This window comes from Vidua chalybeata, chromosome 24 (genome assembly GCF_026979565.1).
Source record: "Vidua chalybeata isolate OUT-0048 chromosome 24, bVidCha1 merged haplotype, whole genome shotgun sequence".
NCBI classification, from domain to species: domain Eukaryota; kingdom Metazoa; phylum Chordata; class Aves; order Passeriformes; family Viduidae; genus Vidua; species Vidua chalybeata.
In genome coordinates, this window is record NC_071553.1 from 5,377,978 (window position 1) to 5,396,915 (window position 18,938).

General features: G+C 49.9%; 1 protein-coding gene across 4 annotated transcripts in view; it reads left to right on the plus strand.

Moving 5' to 3' along the window:
• Nucleotides 1-18,938, plus strand: part of ANKS1A (ankyrin repeat and sterile alpha motif domain containing 1A) — a 73,015-nt gene that overhangs the window by 13,192 nt on the left and 40,885 nt on the right. For 3 of the 4 annotated variants that reach the window (XM_053964066.1, XM_053964067.1, XM_053964068.1), the window contains exons 2-10: nucleotides 3,578-3,658; nucleotides 4,366-4,522; nucleotides 6,244-6,306; nucleotides 10,783-11,079; nucleotides 11,698-11,773; nucleotides 12,057-12,158; nucleotides 13,377-13,472; nucleotides 13,557-13,753; nucleotides 15,208-15,300. In XM_053964066.1, coding sequence (XP_053820041.1) covers nucleotides 3,578-3,658; nucleotides 4,366-4,522; nucleotides 6,244-6,306; nucleotides 10,783-11,079; nucleotides 11,698-11,773; nucleotides 12,057-12,158; nucleotides 13,377-13,472; nucleotides 13,557-13,753; nucleotides 15,208-15,300 — 1,162 coding nt within the window. The remainder of the gene's footprint in view (nucleotides 1-3,577; nucleotides 3,659-4,365; nucleotides 4,523-6,243; nucleotides 6,307-10,782; nucleotides 11,080-11,697; nucleotides 11,774-12,056; nucleotides 12,159-13,376; nucleotides 13,473-13,556; nucleotides 13,754-15,207; nucleotides 15,301-18,938) is intronic. The other variant, XM_053964069.1, reaches the window with a different exon arrangement.

Here is an 18,938-nt window from a genome sequence, read left to right on the forward strand (position 1 = left end):
CGCTGGCGAGGTGGCTGCAGCAGTGCCTTCCTCACCTTCAGAAAAACATAAGCAGCTTCCTAATCCTGAGGCCTTGCCCAAAGCCCTTGGGTTGTTTGTGTTCCCTCTGTAAGCAGGAAATACCAAGCGAGGGTCGCAGGAATGCAGTGGTTGTGTGGATGTGGAGAGCTGGGATGTGTGACTGACCTGCTGTGGTGGCCTCTGGGCAATGGACTCGAGGGAATCGGCCTCCAGCCCTCATTGCCCTCCTGACACTTTGTCTCTAAGGCTTTGAGTGAAGTACACAAACATCTGGGGCCAGTGCTTTTAAACTTCCTGGTGCCTTTGGGCCAAGCCACTTGTGTTTGCTCGTGTTCCATGTTGCTTTTTGGTTTTGGTGTTGGGTGTGTAAATACAGGGGGTCCTACAACCTCTGCTCTGCACAAGCACCCTGAGCTCTCCTGGTGCTTCCTTGACCCATGTTAGTGAGACCAGAAACCAGCCCCAAAGGTTCATCATTTGAGCTGAAAACACCACGTTGTTCTCTAGGCTTGGCCCTGCTTTAGCTCCTTGCCTGAGGTGGTTTTGTGAGAAAAGTTACTACTGCAGTTGGGAAGAAAGAAGTGGAAAAGCAAGAGGACAAATGTGGTCCTGTTTAAAGGTACTTTGGGATTTTACTGTGACCTAAAGCATGTGCTTTATTCAGCAGTTTTCACAAGCAGGAAGTTTTATTTAAGGCCTTGCTGAATCATAGAGCAAGGGAAAACTGAGCACAAGAAATAGTTTAAATGGAGCAGATTTTGCTGTTTTCAGAGCTTTCCTGATGTCCTCAATGTTCAGTCTTGGTTGTCTTAAGCAGATGTCATCAGGAGCATCTTCAGATGCTGCCCTGGTGCAGCAAAGGGCAGGTGAGACCTGGGTAATCCTTTGAGAACAGAGGCCACAGGGTAAAAGTAACCCCCCTCTTTGATGTGAAGGGGTTTTGTGGAATTGAGGGAGAAAAGCAATCAAAAAGCAGCAGTGGTCAAATTGGTTACAGACCTTTACTGGGGACTGTATTTACAGCATTCTCCTGCCTGTGCTGCGACTGGGGGTTCTGTTAAGAAATCAAAAACAGCCCAAAGTCACAGAGAGTTCTGGGCTCTGTGTTCTGCTTTTCCCAGAACCCTGTTCCATACCTCAGGAGAATTGTATGGCCTTTCTGGCAGAGCTGAAGAGGAAGAGGAGGGAAGGGAGTGATGTGCTTCGCTGCAGTCCCCACATCTAAATATAAATAGTTCTCCTCTTGCATCCTTCCAGTCTGATCTTATGGGTGATTTGACCTTTCTTTGATAAAAGCTTTCTTTATTTGCAGGAATAAAAAGGCAAAGGGGAGGAGAGGACATAGCAGATGTGGGTTTTTTAAATATCTTTAGATCCTGGCAGTTGGTTTCTGCAGCACCCAGCTCTCACTGCTGGGCCAGCTCCCTCCTGGGCTCCAGCTTTTCTCCTCCTCTGAGCTCCTTGAAAAAACTTTGCATTTTACTCTAAAGCATTGACCTGGAGATTTCTGAGGAAGTGTTTCATCATGGGGACACCACGCTCCAATGGGGACAGATGCCCCAGGCTCTGGTCCCCAGCCCTGCCCACTGCACCACTGACCCTGGTTTTCCTCATTTCATAACTTCAGCTGAAAGAAACATTTGTGTTAATTGCTGCTGGCTTTTCATGTGTTCACCCTCAAGCAGTTTGAGCTCAGCTTCCAAACAGGGCTCAGTTTAATGTGTAAAACCACAGGACGCTGGCACTGCCCAGGTTACAGCCCAAGCAAAGGCAGCACAGGTGCAATGTTAGAACTGCTCTAGACTGCACACAAGGCTTTCTGGCATTAGTTCTAACCATTAATTGCCATGTTAAATCCAACAATAAATCATTTGGGCAACCACACTGCAGGAGCCCACTGCCAGGAACAAACCAGGGCTGAGTGCTGCTCAGTCCCCTTCATGCTACAGGACTGCAGGCTGGATCAGGCAGGGCACTCCCACACTCTCTGAGTGGGGGTTTTTGGTGTCTCACTCACCTTCTGGGTGTAGTTTAAGCCAACCTGTGAACAATGTTGTCAGTGCTGGAGGTGCACTGCATGTGTGTATTGATCTGCATGTGTGTATCCTCCTGGAACACGGGATGGTGTGTGGCATGCAGGATGCCTCAGGATAAGCCTCTGATCCTTTGCAAATTGGATTTTGTGGCTCACTTGCCTGTCCTCTTGGATAAAGTTTCCCCTTAGCTGCCTCTCCTCTAGCAGAGCTTGTGTCCTTCTCCAGACTGCAAAGCCTTTTATAATGCTCTGCAGATCAGGAGTCACTTGGAAGGGACAGGGACAGACTTTCCATTTCCCACTGGAACGTGCTCCAGAGTGAGCCTGCTGCTTCGTTCCCTTCTGGAGTTCACTCGGTCTGCAGGAGATTCCCGTTGGTTTGGTGCCTTTCCTGCTGGGTGGCACTGAGGTGCTCCTGGCTAGCAACCCCCCAGTGATGGCTGCTGTTTTAGAAAGCCTCTGGGCCACGTGTGTCGTTGTGATTCCATGCTGGGGAGGAAATGGATTGCTCAGAGAAGGCCAGCTTCAAACAGAGCCACAGCTGGCTGATTTTAAACCATTTCAGCTGGGAATCAGAGGGTGCTGTTGTGTTTTACCCCCAAAGAAAACAAAGCAGGAAAATGCACCACGTTAGCATAAGTGGGATTTTCAGGGCTTGTAACACGCCCCTTGTAATTCCTAAAAGGATAGTGTGTAAAACAGGCCAGCAGACACAGATGATGGGTTGTACTGGAGAGGACCATCATCAGGAACGTTGAACAGGTCCAGTTTGCTTATAAGAATGAACTGGTTTGAGTTTCATGCCCGTTTCATGCCCTGGTGAGGGACAGCAGTCACCACACTCCTTCCACAGCGAGCTCAGGAGCAGCATTGGCCCCTTCCTTGTGCCATTCTGTGCTGATGTGAGCAGGATGCCCTGCAGGGGCTGGGGAAGAGTAATCCTTGCCAGGGTTAATACTTAAATCTGTGCTACTTTTGAGCAGGAGAGGGACGTTAATGCTCTCAGAAGTGCTGGGAGACCACCTACTCTTTGGTACAGACTGCCAACAGCTGACAGATGGAAGTGATTTTGGGACAGTGAGAAGTCAGTGTGGAATCACAGTGGTGTCCAAGAGCAGACTCTGTATCCCACAGTCTTTGACTTCCACCCACCCCTTGTGACTCTTGCTGTGGAGAAGGACAATTTCCCAGAGCCATCAGAATTCTTCTGTGGGGTGTGAATTAGCAGTGGGTCAATGGTTTGCTGTCTCTTGTGGTTCAGTCTAATAGACACACGTTCCTCTGAAGATGCTTTTTGGCAAGCCTGTGTATGGCTGAAAGATGTGAGGTAGCTCTGATTGGAGAGCAGGAGGGTGAGGTGAAGCAGAGCAGTGATTCCATGTGCTGACCCCTGTGCTCTGTGTGACTGCCCCTGCACACAGCTGTCCAGTACCCACCTTGGTTTGAGAGCTGTGCTGGCCCTGCCCTTGCCCTGTCCCTGTTTGCTGTTTGCCTAAGTGTTCCCTGTTTTCTGTCTTGCAGCATCTGGAGGGGGCCAAACGTGAACTGCGTTGACAGTACTGGATACACCCCGCTGCACCACGCTGCTTTGAATGGCCATAAGTGAGTCCTGTTCCCATGCCTGGGGTCGCAGGGGGGGATGCTTTGTGCTTCCCTGGCCACCCTTGTGTGGTTCATTGACCAGCTGAGGCACTGGTGCAGCACTACTCCATCTTCAGGGGAAGTGGAGAATGTCAGTGCTTTGGCTCATGTGTGATGTCACATCTCCAGACGCTGAGGTTTTCAACCACCCTTTTATTTCTAAGCAATTTGGATAAGGTGTAACGCCGTGTGAAAGGGGCTCCCATGGTGACAGTCCCTGCAGTCTGCCTGGTGTGCAGGGTGGTCTGAGCCTGCACCACTTTACAGTTGCCTCGTGTGCATATCACATTTTTAAGTAATTTTAATGTGGTAGATCTGGTGTTTCTCATTGCTGCCTGAGATATTGAGAAATCAAATAGAGTTAAAATCTCTATTCACCCTTATTGTGCTAGTGCAATTCACTTTGCAGCAGAGGCTTGTGGCTGACTTCAGCCCCTGTCAGCTCCATTAGTATGGAGTTAATGTGGATCTTCCCTGAGCTCATCTCGGCATTATTTATTTCTTTTTCTTTTCATTTGGCAGCATTTAATAGGAGCACTTAAAAATCACATTTCAAGAGACTCTCTGAAACACTCCTGTTCAGATTAACTTCTTGTTCAGTACTTGCTGCAGAATGTGAGCTGTGAAACAAGGACTGAATGTCTCACAGAAGTTCCTGTCTCCTGCAGGGATGTTGTGGAAGTTCTGCTGAGGAACGACGCGCTCACCAACGTGGCAGATTGTAAGGGCTGTTACCCCCTGCACTTGGCAGCCTGGAAGGGAGATGCTGACATAGTGAAGCTCCTCATCCACCAGGGCCCTTCGCACACCAAAGTGAATGAGCAGGTCTGCCTGATTTTCTCTAATGTATCATTGAATCACTTCCCTGGCATGGAGAGAGACTCCTTCAGCTGACTCCTGACCCTTCCCAAACCAGTAGCAATGTTGCAAGGTCCTACTTGCTGGTGGGATAAGAGGGGCACTGCCTAAAGCAATACATTCAGTTCTGAGTTAGTGGGAGGATGAAAAGGTATTTAAGTTTCATAGACAGACACATAAATGTGAGAACTGCTCAACACTTAGGAAGTGGTCTCCTGCTTCTGGGCTTTTAAAACTAACCCACAGTTTTCCTTTCAGCTGCTGGATAGCTGAGCAGGTTTCTAGTTCTGCAGAGGATCCATTGGCTCCCTCTTTTAGGAACTAATCCAAGCAGCTTTGTTCAGTCTCTTTGGCCGTGCTCTCTTAGCTGCTCTCCTGGCTTGTCTCTGGCACTTGCTCCAGTTCACTAATTTGTAAGTTCTAAGATAATTTTAACACTACTTGCCCCCAGATAAATCCCTAGCTTAATCTTAAAGAATTATTTTGGTCTGGGGTGCAGAGGGAGTGAGGGGTACGAGACAGCTGTGTCCAGTGCAGAGGGCTGGCTCCTGTGGAACTGCCCCTGGACATCAGAGGTATCTTAAATTCCAGGGAACTTCTGAAATGCTGCTGCTGGAAGGCCCAAATATTCCTGTTGTTGCAGAGTTTTGTTTAAAGGAACTCATGAATGAGGCCAGCCGAGTGCTGTGATTGAGCTGCCCTCCCTGAGTGAGTCTAGCACAGAGTGACAGGCCCAAACCAGGCTAAAGCTGCAATGGGCTGTGCTTGTCCTGTCCCTAAGGCAGAAACATCTGATGACCCTGTGAATCAACTCCTAAACCACTCAGGTGTTCTTTCAGGAGGAAAGGAATAAACTAAACTAGGTTTGCCTGCAGGTTAAACCTGGACATTCATTCCAGAGGTAATTCCCAGGTGGGTCAGACACCCCTGGCCTGCGTTCAGCTCACAGTCAAGGTGAGCAGCTGCAGAGTCCCTTCTGTTGATTTGCTCCATGGTAGTTTTTCAGAAGCTGGGGAGCAAACTCCTTCCAGAGGCAGGTTTAGGAGTCCCAGTCCTTCTTTGTGGGGACCCAAGTGCCACACTGAAGTTTCCTAGGTAAATTGATGCACCAGGCTGCCCCAGGGATAACTGCTGCTAAAACATCATGGAATGAAAAACCTGGTTGTAGTGCAACTCTCTATCATTCCTCCACTGAGCAGGAACAACGAGGAACGTGTGTTCTGATGACTCTGGTGACAGTTCTCCAGTTTGGGGCTGTGGTTAAGCATGTCTCCAGGCACAGCTGCAGGCACTCAGTCTGATTACATGGGCTTGAGTGCAGGTTCAATCAATCTGACAAGAATTGAGTGAGAGCCCGTAGTGTAAATGTTCTGCTCTGCGTAGGGCATCTAGAGGGGTGATCTTTGCAAAAGATCCAGAGCTTAGTATGATCCTTGCAGGTAATGTTTCATTAATGTCTGTTTAGTAGGAACCCTGTTAAATGAGAGAAGTCAGCTGAGGAACCTGTGCTTGGAGCCTGGCCCAGGTTACAGCAATCCCAGCTGGAATGGCTTCTGCTGGCCATGGCTCTGACTGGAACAAGAATCTGTGTCCTGGCATTCCACCCCTCGGAGTCACCCATTGCTTTGTTGCTGTATCTCACCCATTTCATTATCACATTTTTTTCTTTTTCCTCTTCCTTTTTGTAGAATGCTCTTGAGATCAAAGAACTCAAAAAGTACGGCCCCTTTGACCCATATATCAATGCCAAGGTGTGTACTTTGCTGTCAGCATTTCACTGCATCATCACTCCAAGCTGCACTCGCGTGCTTCCAGGTGCAATAATACCTGTTCACTTCGCAGCTGCTTGGGGGAAAGGAAAATGGGACCATTGATTTACTGTGGGTTTCTCTCTTCAAAGCAGTTATAGAAACATAATTAAAGGAAAGCTTTTCCTTACTTTCCTGGGGGCTCCTTCCTTGCTTAGCCTTGTAGGACTCGCAGTGATGGTCAGTTTGCTTGATTGGGCTGGATGACTTCCCAAAGGTAATGTTACTTCAATTAAATGTTCTAGGTTTTGTTTCATGTGCTGATGTTGCTGATAAATGCAAAGAGAAAGAATTTTTTTTCCCTGCTTAACCATGGTTGCATTTTCTCTGTGGGCTGTTTCGAGTGAATTTTGATGCCTTTTCTCCTACCAAATGCATAATGCTCTGTGTGTTGTTTGAATGGACAGTTAATTCCTGTGGTGGTGGTGGTGGGGAGAAGGGAGGGCAGTGATGTTCCTGCCTCCCTTCCCAAGTCCTCCATGTCCTGCTTATTACATCAGTCTCTCTTTTGGTGTTCAGTCTGTGGTGTCATTTGACCCTTCAGCCCTGGTCTCCTGTTCCTGTTTTCTGGCCTGTTTTGCTCCTCTCTACTTTTTAGTTGTTTTGAGCTACAAAAGGCACAACATCAGCTTGTGCAATGTGCTGAGACTGAGCTGCTGAAGAAGCTTCCTATCCAGTATTAGGAAGTTGAAGATCAAATTCCTGGTGGTGTTTTCTCAGACACCATTTTTCAGTTTTATTTCTAGTGAATCTACAAGCCAGGGGTGGCAAACAACCTGTTGCTCTATCCTGAGACACCTCTGCCATGAGCCACCATGCCACAGCTGCTTCCAGCCAGTGATTTTGGATCCAGCCATCCATGGCAGGTTTCTGTCTGTCAGGGTTTCCCTCTGCTTGGTCTGCAGGACTTTAGAAACACGCAGCCAGAGCTCCGTGCTTGCTGGGAGTTAGGTGTGGTTTTGCAGAGCCCTGTTTCAGGGTCACTGGTGCCCACCCTCTGAGCACAAATGCCTTTCCATGAAGCTCATCCAAATCAGGGATTTTTGCAAAAACCCAGATAGGAATGTTATGCCTTTATGTATTCTGTGGAAACATCATAGTTGAGCAGTTCAGTTGCCTGAAATGAGCTTCCTAAAACATTGTCAATAACCAAGTAAGATCTTACACACTCCAGTATTGGGATGTTGAATGAAGGAGTGTTAATTTGGGTTTTATACTGTGGAGAAGTGCGTTATTTAAAACCTCAGTTCAGTGTTCACAATGGCTGAGGTGCTCTCTAGAGCAAGACCGATTTTGGGAATCTTTGCTTTGGTTTTAAAGAGAGAGGGATGATCTACACACAGTTGTTGGGCTCATCACAAGTTCTGAGCAGCTTTGCACCAGTTCCTGGCCAGGTGTGATGAAGAGCATGTGGAGTTGTAGCTGTCACACAGACTGGGTTTTCTCAGGAGCAGCCAAAGAGCAGATTGTGAGTAGGGCAGGGCTCTGTGGGACACTCAGACACTGACAAAAATCCTACCAAGGAATCTTAGAAATAGGGTGGGTGGGACTGAAGCGCTGTGTAGCCACTTTCCCCAACCCTGGGGTAGGATCAAGTCTCCTTACACCATTCCTGACCAGGGTTTGCCCACCAGTTTCTCAAAACCTCAGAGAGGGACAGCCCTGTGGCCTTTCTTTGGCAGTTTATTCAACCCTTCAGATGTTTGCAGGTCAGAAAACTTTCCCTTATTCAAACCAAGTCTCCCTGTGCTCAGTCAGAGCTGCCTCACACTGTGTTGGGAGCAGGGGGTGCAGAACAGACACAGCACTTGAAGGGGCTGTGGATTCTCCACTTGAGCATGGGATGAGGAGCAACAGGGCTGTGTGTGGAGAGTGCTATCACATTACCAGGGCTTGAAACCTGTGCTGGAGCCTATGAGAAAGCAGAGCCATCCCTGCTCGTGTCCTGTCTGTGCTGTGCAGGCAGGCATTGCCCCCAGCTCCTCTCTTCCAGCTGAGAGCTGGGGGGATGCAAGGATTCCTGCAGGAATGCAGCCCCTCAGCCCTCCTGAGTGCTCTATTTTTCTTAGTTCTGAAATTTGAAGCCATGTGCCTTCTGGCGGCTGGAATGGAATTTTCCTTTTCCATCTCTGATACATCTGTAGGTCTGAGCACTCCTGCTTGCTGCTCTGGTTTGTGCCTGGAGAGGTGATGCAGGAAGGGAGCAAACTCCCTTGCCTGGAAGAGCTGTAGTAGTTTTGGCTGCTCAAAACTCTCCCAAAATGGAGGCAGTAAAGACTCAGGCAATAGTGGGAGTTTCCACTGCACAGTCTGGAATTGGGAGAGACTTGCTGTGATGATTCAGGGGAGTTTTATTGCCTGTGATCTCTGCTGCAGGAGGAAAGTCTGGGGATTTTGCCTCGAGCATTGGAGCCCCAATCTGCTTGGGGAAAACTGGACTGAATTGCAGGGAAGATGAGGGAAGTCTCCAACAATTATGTTTTTTAACGATGTTGTGTTCCCATTTCTGAGCCCTAAGGCAGGTGCTTGGAGCTGCTGCATGCTTTCAAGCCCCCTGAGGCATACGTACCCTGTGCTAGGGAGAGGGGGACAGTCCTGGCCAAGGAAATCCCCAGCAGCCAGGGCTGGCATGGCACGAGCAGCGTGTGCCCCCACAGCTCTGGGGCAGGGACCCACTGCCCAGAGGGGCTGGGGTCATCCAGTCTTTCCACAAAGCCTGGCAGTGAGGATCCCTTGTGCCACAGGGCAGGCTGAGAGCCTGGGCCCGGCTGTCGTGGGCTCCCTGATCCCTGCACTCCCAACCCTGTCAAGCAGGAATAAAGGGATTTGCCAACCCTGAAAATGCCCGAGAGCAGCAGTGTGAGCTGACGGGCAGGTGTGAGCTCTGATGTTCTCTACTCTGTCCCCTCTCACTCCATTTGTATATTTTTTGTGCAGACTTCTGTATCCTGCAGTACCCTCTGTCCACGTGTATGTGCCTCCCCCCAGGATGGAGCCTGTTTGACTTGGACCTTCTGTGCTGGCAGTGATGCTTTGCCCCCTCCTCCTGCATGTGCCTGATTCTGCTCCTTCCCTTCGCTGCCATACAAACTGCAGCTGCTGGAGCCTCTCCCAGCTCCTGCTCCCTTTCCTGCTTTGCCTGTGGCTGAGAAGTGATGCAAAAGCCAGATACAAACAACTGGGGGATTGACAGGACTCCTGTGAGCCTGAGAGTGACTGAACACCTCAACAGGATCCGAGTGCTCGTGCAGCCTCACGAGTTTGTGACACGGTGCAAAATACTGAGCAGTGTCCCGAGGCGTGCGTGTGCTCTCACAGCAGGCAGGGATCAAATTCCCTTCTGCAGTGGTGCTGCTGCCTCCAGCAGGACAAGAACATTCTGTTTATTTTATTGGAAATGTTGTGAAAATGACAAATTCAACCACAGTTCTTTCAGTTGAAGTGTGTAACTCTTTGTATTAAACTTTTTTGGGGGTTATATTGTCAGATTGTTGTTTCTAAAGTGCTTAAACCAGAATCCCTTTGTGGATGACACACAGTAGTAAAACTAGAAACTTGAGAGGAACTTAATTTGAGAAAAGGCTCTGTTAGATCTGGCCATGTTCCTATTTTGCACCTACACGTGAGGTGTTGGATTGCTCATCTTTGGGCTTTGCATTGCTGGTTCTTGGCCTGGCTGCTGCTGCACGCTCTGGTTTGGGTCTGGCTTCCAGCTGGAGGTGCTCCCTTGTCACTGAGGCATTGCTTCCCTCAGCTGACCCGAGCCCTGGCTTGTTCCTGCAGTGGTGGAATTGCACGGCTCTCTGGTTCACAAACTGCATGGGGCTGGGTGCACCCTGTCTCTAAACAGCCAGAATTGCAGAGGTGGAATGACTGTTATAACCAGGATAAGTAGGATTTGAAACAATTGAAGTTTAAATCTAAGATGATGATGATGAAGCTCCAGCAAATGGAATTCACACAACAGGTTGCCTGCCTTATATCCAACCTTTTATTTTTGTGGCACCCTGAAGTGTGGGATGCTGCCAAGATACCAGACTAACTTTCCCAGGTGCCAGCAGCATTGATGGGAACGTGCATACAGCTGAACATCCCTTAAACTTTAGCATGGCCCTGGATTGTGCCCCTGGTGCTTGGAAAGCAGGCTGGTCCATCTCTACTCCCTCTTTCCCACAGCTGAAGTGCATTGTTCTGGACATCCCTGAAGCTGTGGCTGGGCTGGCCGATCAATGAGCTTGTGAGGGGATACTAAACAGCCAGGGAGATGGTGAAACATTGCTCAGACTGGGCTCTCTGCTTCCCCACTGCTTTTTTTTTTTTTTTTTCTTTTTTTTGTCTTTGTTTTGGATTTAAGCGTTGGAGCGAGGCGCGGGGCGGGCGCTGCCCCGGCCCTGACGCGCTGCCACTTGTGCCCCGCAGAACAACGACAACGAGACGGCGCTGCACTGCGCGGCCCAGCACGGCCACACCGAGGTGGTGAAGGTGCTGCTGGAGGAGCTCACCGACCCCACCATGCGCAACAACAAGTTCGAGACCCCCCTGGACCTGGCGGCGCTCTATGGGAGGCTGGAAGTGGTCAAGATGCTCTTGAACGCCCACCCCAACCTGCTGAGCTGCAACACTAAGAAACACACTCCGCTGCACCTGGCAGCCAGGAACGGTCACAAAGCGGTGGTCCACGTCCTCCTGGATGCTGGCATGGACAGCAACTACCAGGTATCTGGTGTGTCTGAGTGGGGCTGGGCTGGTGGCTGGGGATTGGAGAGCTCCACCAATCCTCCTCGCAGAGGGAGCACTCGCAGCAGCTGAGGAGAGCTTTGTGTTCTGCTGGGCTGTCTGTGCAGCTCTGGGTTGCTCAGGGAGGCTGCCCGGAGGGACTCGGCTGCTGTGCATGCCTCACGCCTGCACGGGGGCCAGGCAAAGCCCCAGACACGGAGTGAGGGAGAGAAACACCCTGTGGCCAAAGCTGTTCTGCCCTGCAGTGCTGTGAGCTCTTGATAGGCAAATGCGTCTCTTCCTATCAAGCCACTTGTGAATGTGCTGTTTTCACAGCAATGGCTTGTATGTGGGTCTTGTTTTTCCTTGTCAGGACATGACCTCTTGCCAAGCTGTAGAAGGCCCTTGCTTGGTCTCTCTGATGGAGCCATCCCCATTTTTCCATCCCACATCCTCAGCATTGTAATAACGTTGATAGTCCGTCCTCAGCCGTAGGTAGTGCTGCCCACACCTCGTGTACAACGCCGTGTATTTATTGCTTCTGTAACCCTCTAAGCCATGCCTCCCTCACCATTCCCTGCTGTCTGGCTTCATGCTATGTTTCCATTTAATTTGCAGACTGAGAAAGGCAGTGCTTTGCACGAAGCTGCTTTGTTTGGCAAGACAGATGTGGTACAAATATTGCTGGCTGCAGGTGAGAGAATGTTCCCCCTTTGAAGCACTAATGTGGTGATCCCTTCACCCAGAGCTTGAGGAAATCCCTTTCTAGTGTAGAAGGTTTCTCCATTCAGCTGTCAGAGCTCCTTGGAGCAGGATATAGGAGAGATTGGCTCTTGGAGTTTGGCTTTAGATTTGTCTCTAGAGTGCCTTTTAGCTCCCCCCAGTGCTGATCACAAATGTGACTTGATGAAATACACGAACCTGCACACAGTTAGACAATATTCTTGCTTTTGCCCTCTGTACCCCTGTGGCCACAGGTATTGATGTGAACATAAAGGATAACAGAGGCCTGACTGCTCTGGACATTGTGAGGGAGCTTCCTTCCCAGAAAAGCCAGCACATAGCAGCTCTCATTGAAGGTGGGTAATGCAGCTCTGCCTCTGGGGAGGAGGGGAAAGTCTGGGGTGCTGATTCTGCCAGGGCAGGTACAGGGTGTGCTTTTCTAGACCTGGAGAGTGCTGAAATCAAAGCAGTTTCAGGCTGTGTTGGAAGAATCGGTGCTGAAATGCTGGGGTGAGCTTCTCCAGACTAAATGTTTGGAGGAGGACTTGGGGGGATTTAGGGAGGATTAGCCCTTTGCTGAGAGAGTGTGGCGTAACTTTTATAGTTTAAATGGGCTTAATTTGGCTTTGTTTAGCTCACTTTAGAAGTTAATTAAAATTAAGGATAGCCTAAATCTGCTTGCAGAATGCAAAGTAACAGCTTTAGAAATGGTTGTGGTGTAACTCCCCTTTACGTGTCTGTGTGGGCAAATCGCTGTCCACAGATCTCGCATCCTCTCCTCGCCTCATTGTGAGGCTTGGGCGTGGAATTTGCAGATGAGATTTACAGAAAAGGCCTTGATTACTTGTGTTTTATAAAGGAGCTTGGTCCATTGTGTCTGTCCAAATTCGGGAATGAAATGTGACATCTTGGCTAAATTCATACCTTGTAATTACACTGTCTGCATTTCCTCTCAGCTGTGGGGAGGATCAGAAGCATTTGGAGCTGGGGTGTGTTATTCATGCTGAGCATTTGGGAGCTTTGCAGGTTCAAAGCACTTCTCAGACTTTTAACTAAGCTGTGTTTGTGAGGCTGGAATGTTTGAGCTTTATTCTGAAACTGAAGACAAAGATGGGCTTTAAAACTTAAGGTGTTGCAGATAAAGGCTGTTAGTTTTCCCCAGGAGGGAGCTGCTGTTGGATGTTACATCAGCTGAATGTTTCTGGCTTTGCCTGTGGTTGGGGGCTGCAGCTGGAATTGGTTTCTCTTGTTATGACTCTGTTCAGTGATGGAGTTTGTGTCTACAACACGAATTTGCTCTGTGGCTCTGTGTCCGTGCATCAGCTTTGCAGCTTTTTGATTAAAGACTCTGAAAGTTCAAAGGACCATCCCTACCCTTGTGCCTGTGATTAAAGAGGCTGCCTGCTCCTATTTTGGGATCTGAGCTGCAAGTTTTAATAATGTTATTTTTTTTTTTTGGACACTTAATAAGCTGACAGTTGGCCTTCCACCCACGAGGGAGGAAGCGCCATGTGCTGAGGGGGACAGAAAGCCAGATTGACGTGAGCTGACCCTGTCCCCCAACCCCCTTGCAGATTACACCGTTGGGAAGAAAAGTGCCAAAGCTGTGGAGAAATCTGCTCCAGCCCCGCTCGCTCCAGCCACCGATCCCTCGGGCCGGACATCTCAGGGTGGGCATCACCAGCATTCCTCTCCCTGCCAGCACCGAGGTCAGGAGATCCAGGGACAATCCCCTCTCTCCCTTCCCCCTGCAGGTGATGTGGACAAAGCTGTCACAGAGCTGATCATCGACTTCGATGTGAACCCCGAAGAGGAGAGCCCCTATGAAGCTTTGTACAACGCCACGTCCTGCCACTCCCTGGACAGCCTGGCCAGCGGGAGGTCGTCCGACCGCGAATCTGTGAATAAAGAAGCTGAACCGAGTGGCCTCAAAGCAGCTGGAGTCAGGCCTGTACGTAGCTCACCCCTGCTTGCCCTAGAGGCACAGGGGGCTGACCTGCAGGGTCATGTTTTGCAGCAGGCTGCCCAAGCTTGAGGAAATCTTTAAATCCTCTCCTGACATTGATGAGAGCAGGCAGGTGTCTCTCCTTCCCTACCTTGTTCACAGGGGTTGCCTAAAAGCAGCTGCTTCTTCATTTCACCTTGTGTTGCATCCTTCTGTTTTCTGGCAGTGAATCTTGGTCTGTCAGGAGATTACATTTTGCAGAAGGGCTGACTTCTTGTCCTGAAAAAAGTTCTGGAAACTCATGTGGAGCATCTTCTCATGCCTCACTGCTTTACCACAGCTATGGCTCACAGGAAATTATCTGTAATAACCTGTTGCAAACTAGTTGGCAGCAGAAGGGGTTTTTTTTTGTGTATTACTTGCAGAGCTCTGTAGAGGGTACTCCAGGCTTTACAAAGCTGCACAGAGCTCCTGGAACTGTCCCCAGAGAAGTCTTCCTCACCTTCTGTCAGCTGCATCTGCTGCACTGGTAGCAGTCAGCAGGAAGGCTGCTGTGGGGCAGATGGGACACAGGCCCTGCAGTGCTGGGTCAGCTTCAGGCTCTGTGTTCTGGTTGGTTTTCCAAAGCCTGCTCTGTAGAGGTGTTTTTGGACAAAAGGCAGAGCAGCAGTGAACAATTAAACTGCTGGGGGCACAGTAACCAACCATGGTTCCCCTCTGTGCAAAGAGATGCAGCCTTTGGCTTGTGCTGAGAGCAAGCAGAACAGAAATGACACATAAGCTTTGGATGATGGACATTTTGGCCAGATCTCTCTGGTGTGCAGTACCAGGCAGTCCTGTTACTGATCAGATCTTGTCGTTGTCCTGTGCTGATGGTGTCTGGTGTGAAATGAGCTCAGTTCTGTCACAAGTAAGGAAAGACAAGAGCTGAACTGCAGTGAAAAGAAAGCAGGAAGAGGGACTTGCTCCTGTAGCTGGCTGGAGTTTGAGCAGTGCAGCTCTGCTGCTCCCTTTGCCATTAGATGGAGCTGTGGCTGGGCAGGAGGTGGCCCCAGGACCGGGCAGCAGCTCCAGCTGCCCTGTTGCAATCCCAGGATACTGGAGGAGAGCAGTGCAGCGTAGTTTCTTGATCCCTAGAGTTTTCCACTATAAAAGGTGCCTCTGGCATCAGTTTCACTAAGCCACAAGCCCTTTCTTCTGATCAGCTCATTGCTCACTGTCCTGTGTAATGCTGTGGAGATGCTGGTTTGGGTCTGAGTGAGACCAGTGGGACCAGATCGGTGTCCTGAGAAAGAGGAGGAGGAAAGGCAGCAGCCATTGCCCAGCTCTGTGCTGTCAGGGCTGAACTTCTCCTTCACCCAGATTAATTTGAAGAGGTTCTTGCTTCATCCACAGGAGTGGGGACATAGAACCTGGTGGGGGCAGAAGGGATGAGCTGACAGTGTCTGTCTCACCTGCAGAGAGAACGTCCTCCCCCGCCAGCCAAGCCCCCGCCTGATGAAGAGGAGGAGCAGAATGTGGAGAAAAAGACAGGCCACAGTGCTCCCTGTGAGGTACATGGGGCTTGCTCTGGGGTGTTTCATGGGAGAGTGGTTTGAACGTCAGTTTTAATAGTTTGGGAGGAGCCAAGGGTGCTGTTACCTCCTGTGCTTGTTGGGCTGTGAATGTGAAGTATTCCCTCACTCAGCATTGCTGCTGTCCCTTACCATGGGAACTTCCTTTGTCCGGTTCTTCCAGGGCACCTCAGAGTTGACCTTCAGCCTTACTTTCCTATTCTTGGCTGAGAATTCCCTTAGGAAGAGATTTTTCTGACCCACGTTGCGATGTGGACCATTGCCCACTAGCAATGATCCCACCACAGGCATCTTCAGTTGGACTGAAACACAGAGGGGCTGTGAGTTCCTGCTTCCTCTGAGCTCCCAGCTGTGGAGGAGCTGCATGGGCTTGTGGGTCCCACTGACATGAGCAGGGATCAGGGGCTTGAATTCAGCTGAGGATCTGGCCCAGCGTGTGTTAAAGCTGCCTTCTGCAGGGGTCAGTGCATGTGAGCTGCTTTCTGATGGAACTCAAGCTCTCCCATTTAGTATTTGCTGCTGGGGCTTCCTGTTGCTCATCTTATTCACCTGCCTGTGAACCTCAGATGTAAGGAATCTCCTTATATCAGGGAGACACGGCTGTGGGAAACCACAAGTGTGCCTTGGCAGCTTCTGCTGACACCCAAGAAAACCTTCAAAGCAAATCCAAATCCTGTGGATTTCTGTGCTCTCCCAAAGGCAGTGGGTTGTGTGTGAAGCTTGTGGAGCGTGTGCCACCTCTGCTGTCAGAGCAGGCTCTGGTTCTGCAGGTGCTTTCTTTGAGGGTGCTGATCTGCTGGAGCTCTGCGAGGCATAAATGAGCTGTGTTTTCTGGAGAGTGCCAAATCCACGTGAGACACGGGTGAACGGGACCTGCTGTAGTAGAACTGACTGCAGAGAGCTGTGTGTGAACAGGGAAACTGGGATGTGACACTGTGGACTGATCAAATGCAGGGGGTGGTAGCCAGTCCTGTGCCTGGCTCTGGCAGAGGAGAGCTGGGCAGCAGGTCATGGAATAATTGGGAAGCAGAACTTGTTTATGACAATAAACACGTGGGAGGGAAATGTGCCCTGACCATTCCTGCTGAGCTTTCTTGCCATGTTTAATTACCAGACACCTGCTGTGTTGTCCTGCCTTTAATGGCTTTGGAAGCACAGTCCATTAAAGGGAATCTTGCTGGCAAATGGCACAGTGACTCACTGGGGAGACCTTGTTTTGTGACCAACTTCAGTGACAAAACTTAGAGGCAGCATGTGGCTGCCTGGAAATGACCTTTTGGACATACTGATGAGGAGTTTGGGGCTGATCCTTTTACTTTGCTTGTTCCTCCTGGCCTGCTCTGCTTTTCTGACTCTTGCCCATCTTTTATCACCTCAGAGCATGCTCTCCCTGGGCCAGGCAGGTGTGCACATGCTCCAGGAATGCAGTAAATGTTCTGCTGCAGCATCCCAATCTGCCACCCTCTAGCCCTACTCTCCCACTGGAGCCAGGACACTTAGTCATTGAGTATTCTGGGGTTGGGCCAAACTCTAGTTTTCCAAAGTAGTCTTTTTATTCCTTGCCAGGCTGGGGTTATCAGTCAAAACAGATGAGCATAAACAAGAAATTTCACTTTCATCACGGAAAAGCATTGGTACAAACAGGCAAAGGGGCTGATTGTTTGGAGGTGCTTGAGTGGTGCCTTTCACTATCTGCAGAAACCTTCTGGATTTGGAGCTGAGTAAGAGTCTGCACTGTCAAATTAAACTTCAGTTCCAGCTGTTTACTGCTTGTCTCCGGAAGGGAAGTGCAGATCAAGGACAAGGCGCCACGTTGGCTCCAGGAGTTTGGTCTGCAGCTCTGGGGAGGCAGAAGAGAGGAAGAGATGAGTTACCCTTTAAAAAGTCTTTCAAAGTCTTCTGCTGTGGATTAAGTACACCTTAAAGAACATCCTCATTATTCACAGCATCTTATTTTTGGGCTTTGCTAGCAATGAACATTTATACATTCAAACAACACGGCTGAAGAACTAAAAGCTGAATTGGGAGAAAGCTTTACTTGCTGGTGTTGCTCCTGGTCACAAAGCCCACAGAGCAAGCAGGGTTCTCTAGCAATGGTCTTCATTTTGAGTGAATTTGAACCTGGAACACTGTTTAGAGCTTGGAAGGATGAGAGATGGAGAAAGTCAAGTGTCACCAGGCCTGTGAAAGTTTGCAGAGTAGAAGCTGGGAACTGTGTGCTGCTGGAGAGCTTCTGCCTTTGGTGCATTTAAAGAGGACAGCACAGGAATTATCATCCACAGGAATGTCAGGAGAGCACCAGAGCCTGGCTGAAGGTCCAGGCTGCTGCTGTGCTAACAGGCTGCTGCTGGGTAGGATTTTTACAAGATCACTGGCAAGAACCTCTTACCTGCTGTTCTGGTCTGACGGTTTTGTGCCACCATCTGGTCAGAATTTTTCCCTAATTTGCTCATTATGAGCTCCTTCACCTGGAAAGGAGCAGGTCTGCCTGGCAGCTCCTGCTCAAAGCAGGTAGAATAAATAAATATTTCCCATGCTGGACATGGCCTGTTTCTTCCCATTGGGAAAGTCACATTAAAAGCCAGGTGGGTTCATACAGAACAGCACATGGATGTCAGAATCCTCTGTGCTGCTGACTCTTGGGTGCCTCTCCAAGACTCCTTTAAGCTTCCAGAGCTCCTGGCTGGGTTGCAGTCAGGTAGGCACCACTTTGTCCTTGGAGCAGCTCTGGTGCTTCCACTTTGGGGAGAAGCAGGAGGTGGGCTGTGCTCTGCTGGTGAGGCAGTAGCAGGTCCAGGGGTCTGAGCAGTAGGAGCCCTCACTGGGGGCACATTTTGTTCAGACCCGTTGTTCCTTGTCCTGGCAGCAGGTAGGGATTGTTTGCTTTCTGCCTTGGGTTTGTCCCGCTGTGGTTGGGGATAGTCACACATTGGGTCACAGAATGGTTTGGGCTGGAAGGGACCTTAAAAATCATCCAGTCCCAAACCCTTGCCATGGGCTGGGACACCTTCCACTTGACCAGGTTGCTCCAAGCCCTGTGCATCCTCGCCTTGAACACTTCCAGGGCATTCACAATTTTCTCTCACTCCATGCCCCTCTACAACTCTCTTGGAGCACCTTAGGGTGCATTCCTGGGTCTTGTTGAGCTCCTGGGACAGGGTTGCATCAACTTGCCAGGATCTGGCCAGGAGATGGTGCTGAAAGGCAGCTGACTGTGCTGGCAGGGTGCCCTGGTGGCCAGTTTAGCCCCTTCAGCACCAGGATGGCACAGGAGGGTATCCAGTGCCCGTCATCCTTGGCATTGATGCAGACCGACACGTGTGAGAGTGGAGCATGACTTGTCTGGATCCTGCACCAAAACCTCACCCCTGCACATGGCTGGTGGCTTTCCAGAACAGCTCAGGGAGAGTCTGCCAGAGTTACAAACCAGCTCTAAGTAGAGGCTTTGGGGATTTAAATGAGCACAATCACTGCTGCACATCCTGAAGTTAAACTGAGTTCATACAGTTGCTGCCTGAGGACTCTTTAGTTCTGAATATGCCATAGGTCAGAAATGCAGATGGGAGATGCCTGAGAGGGTGGCAGGGATTTGGGCTTTTGTTCTTTTCAGCCCTGTC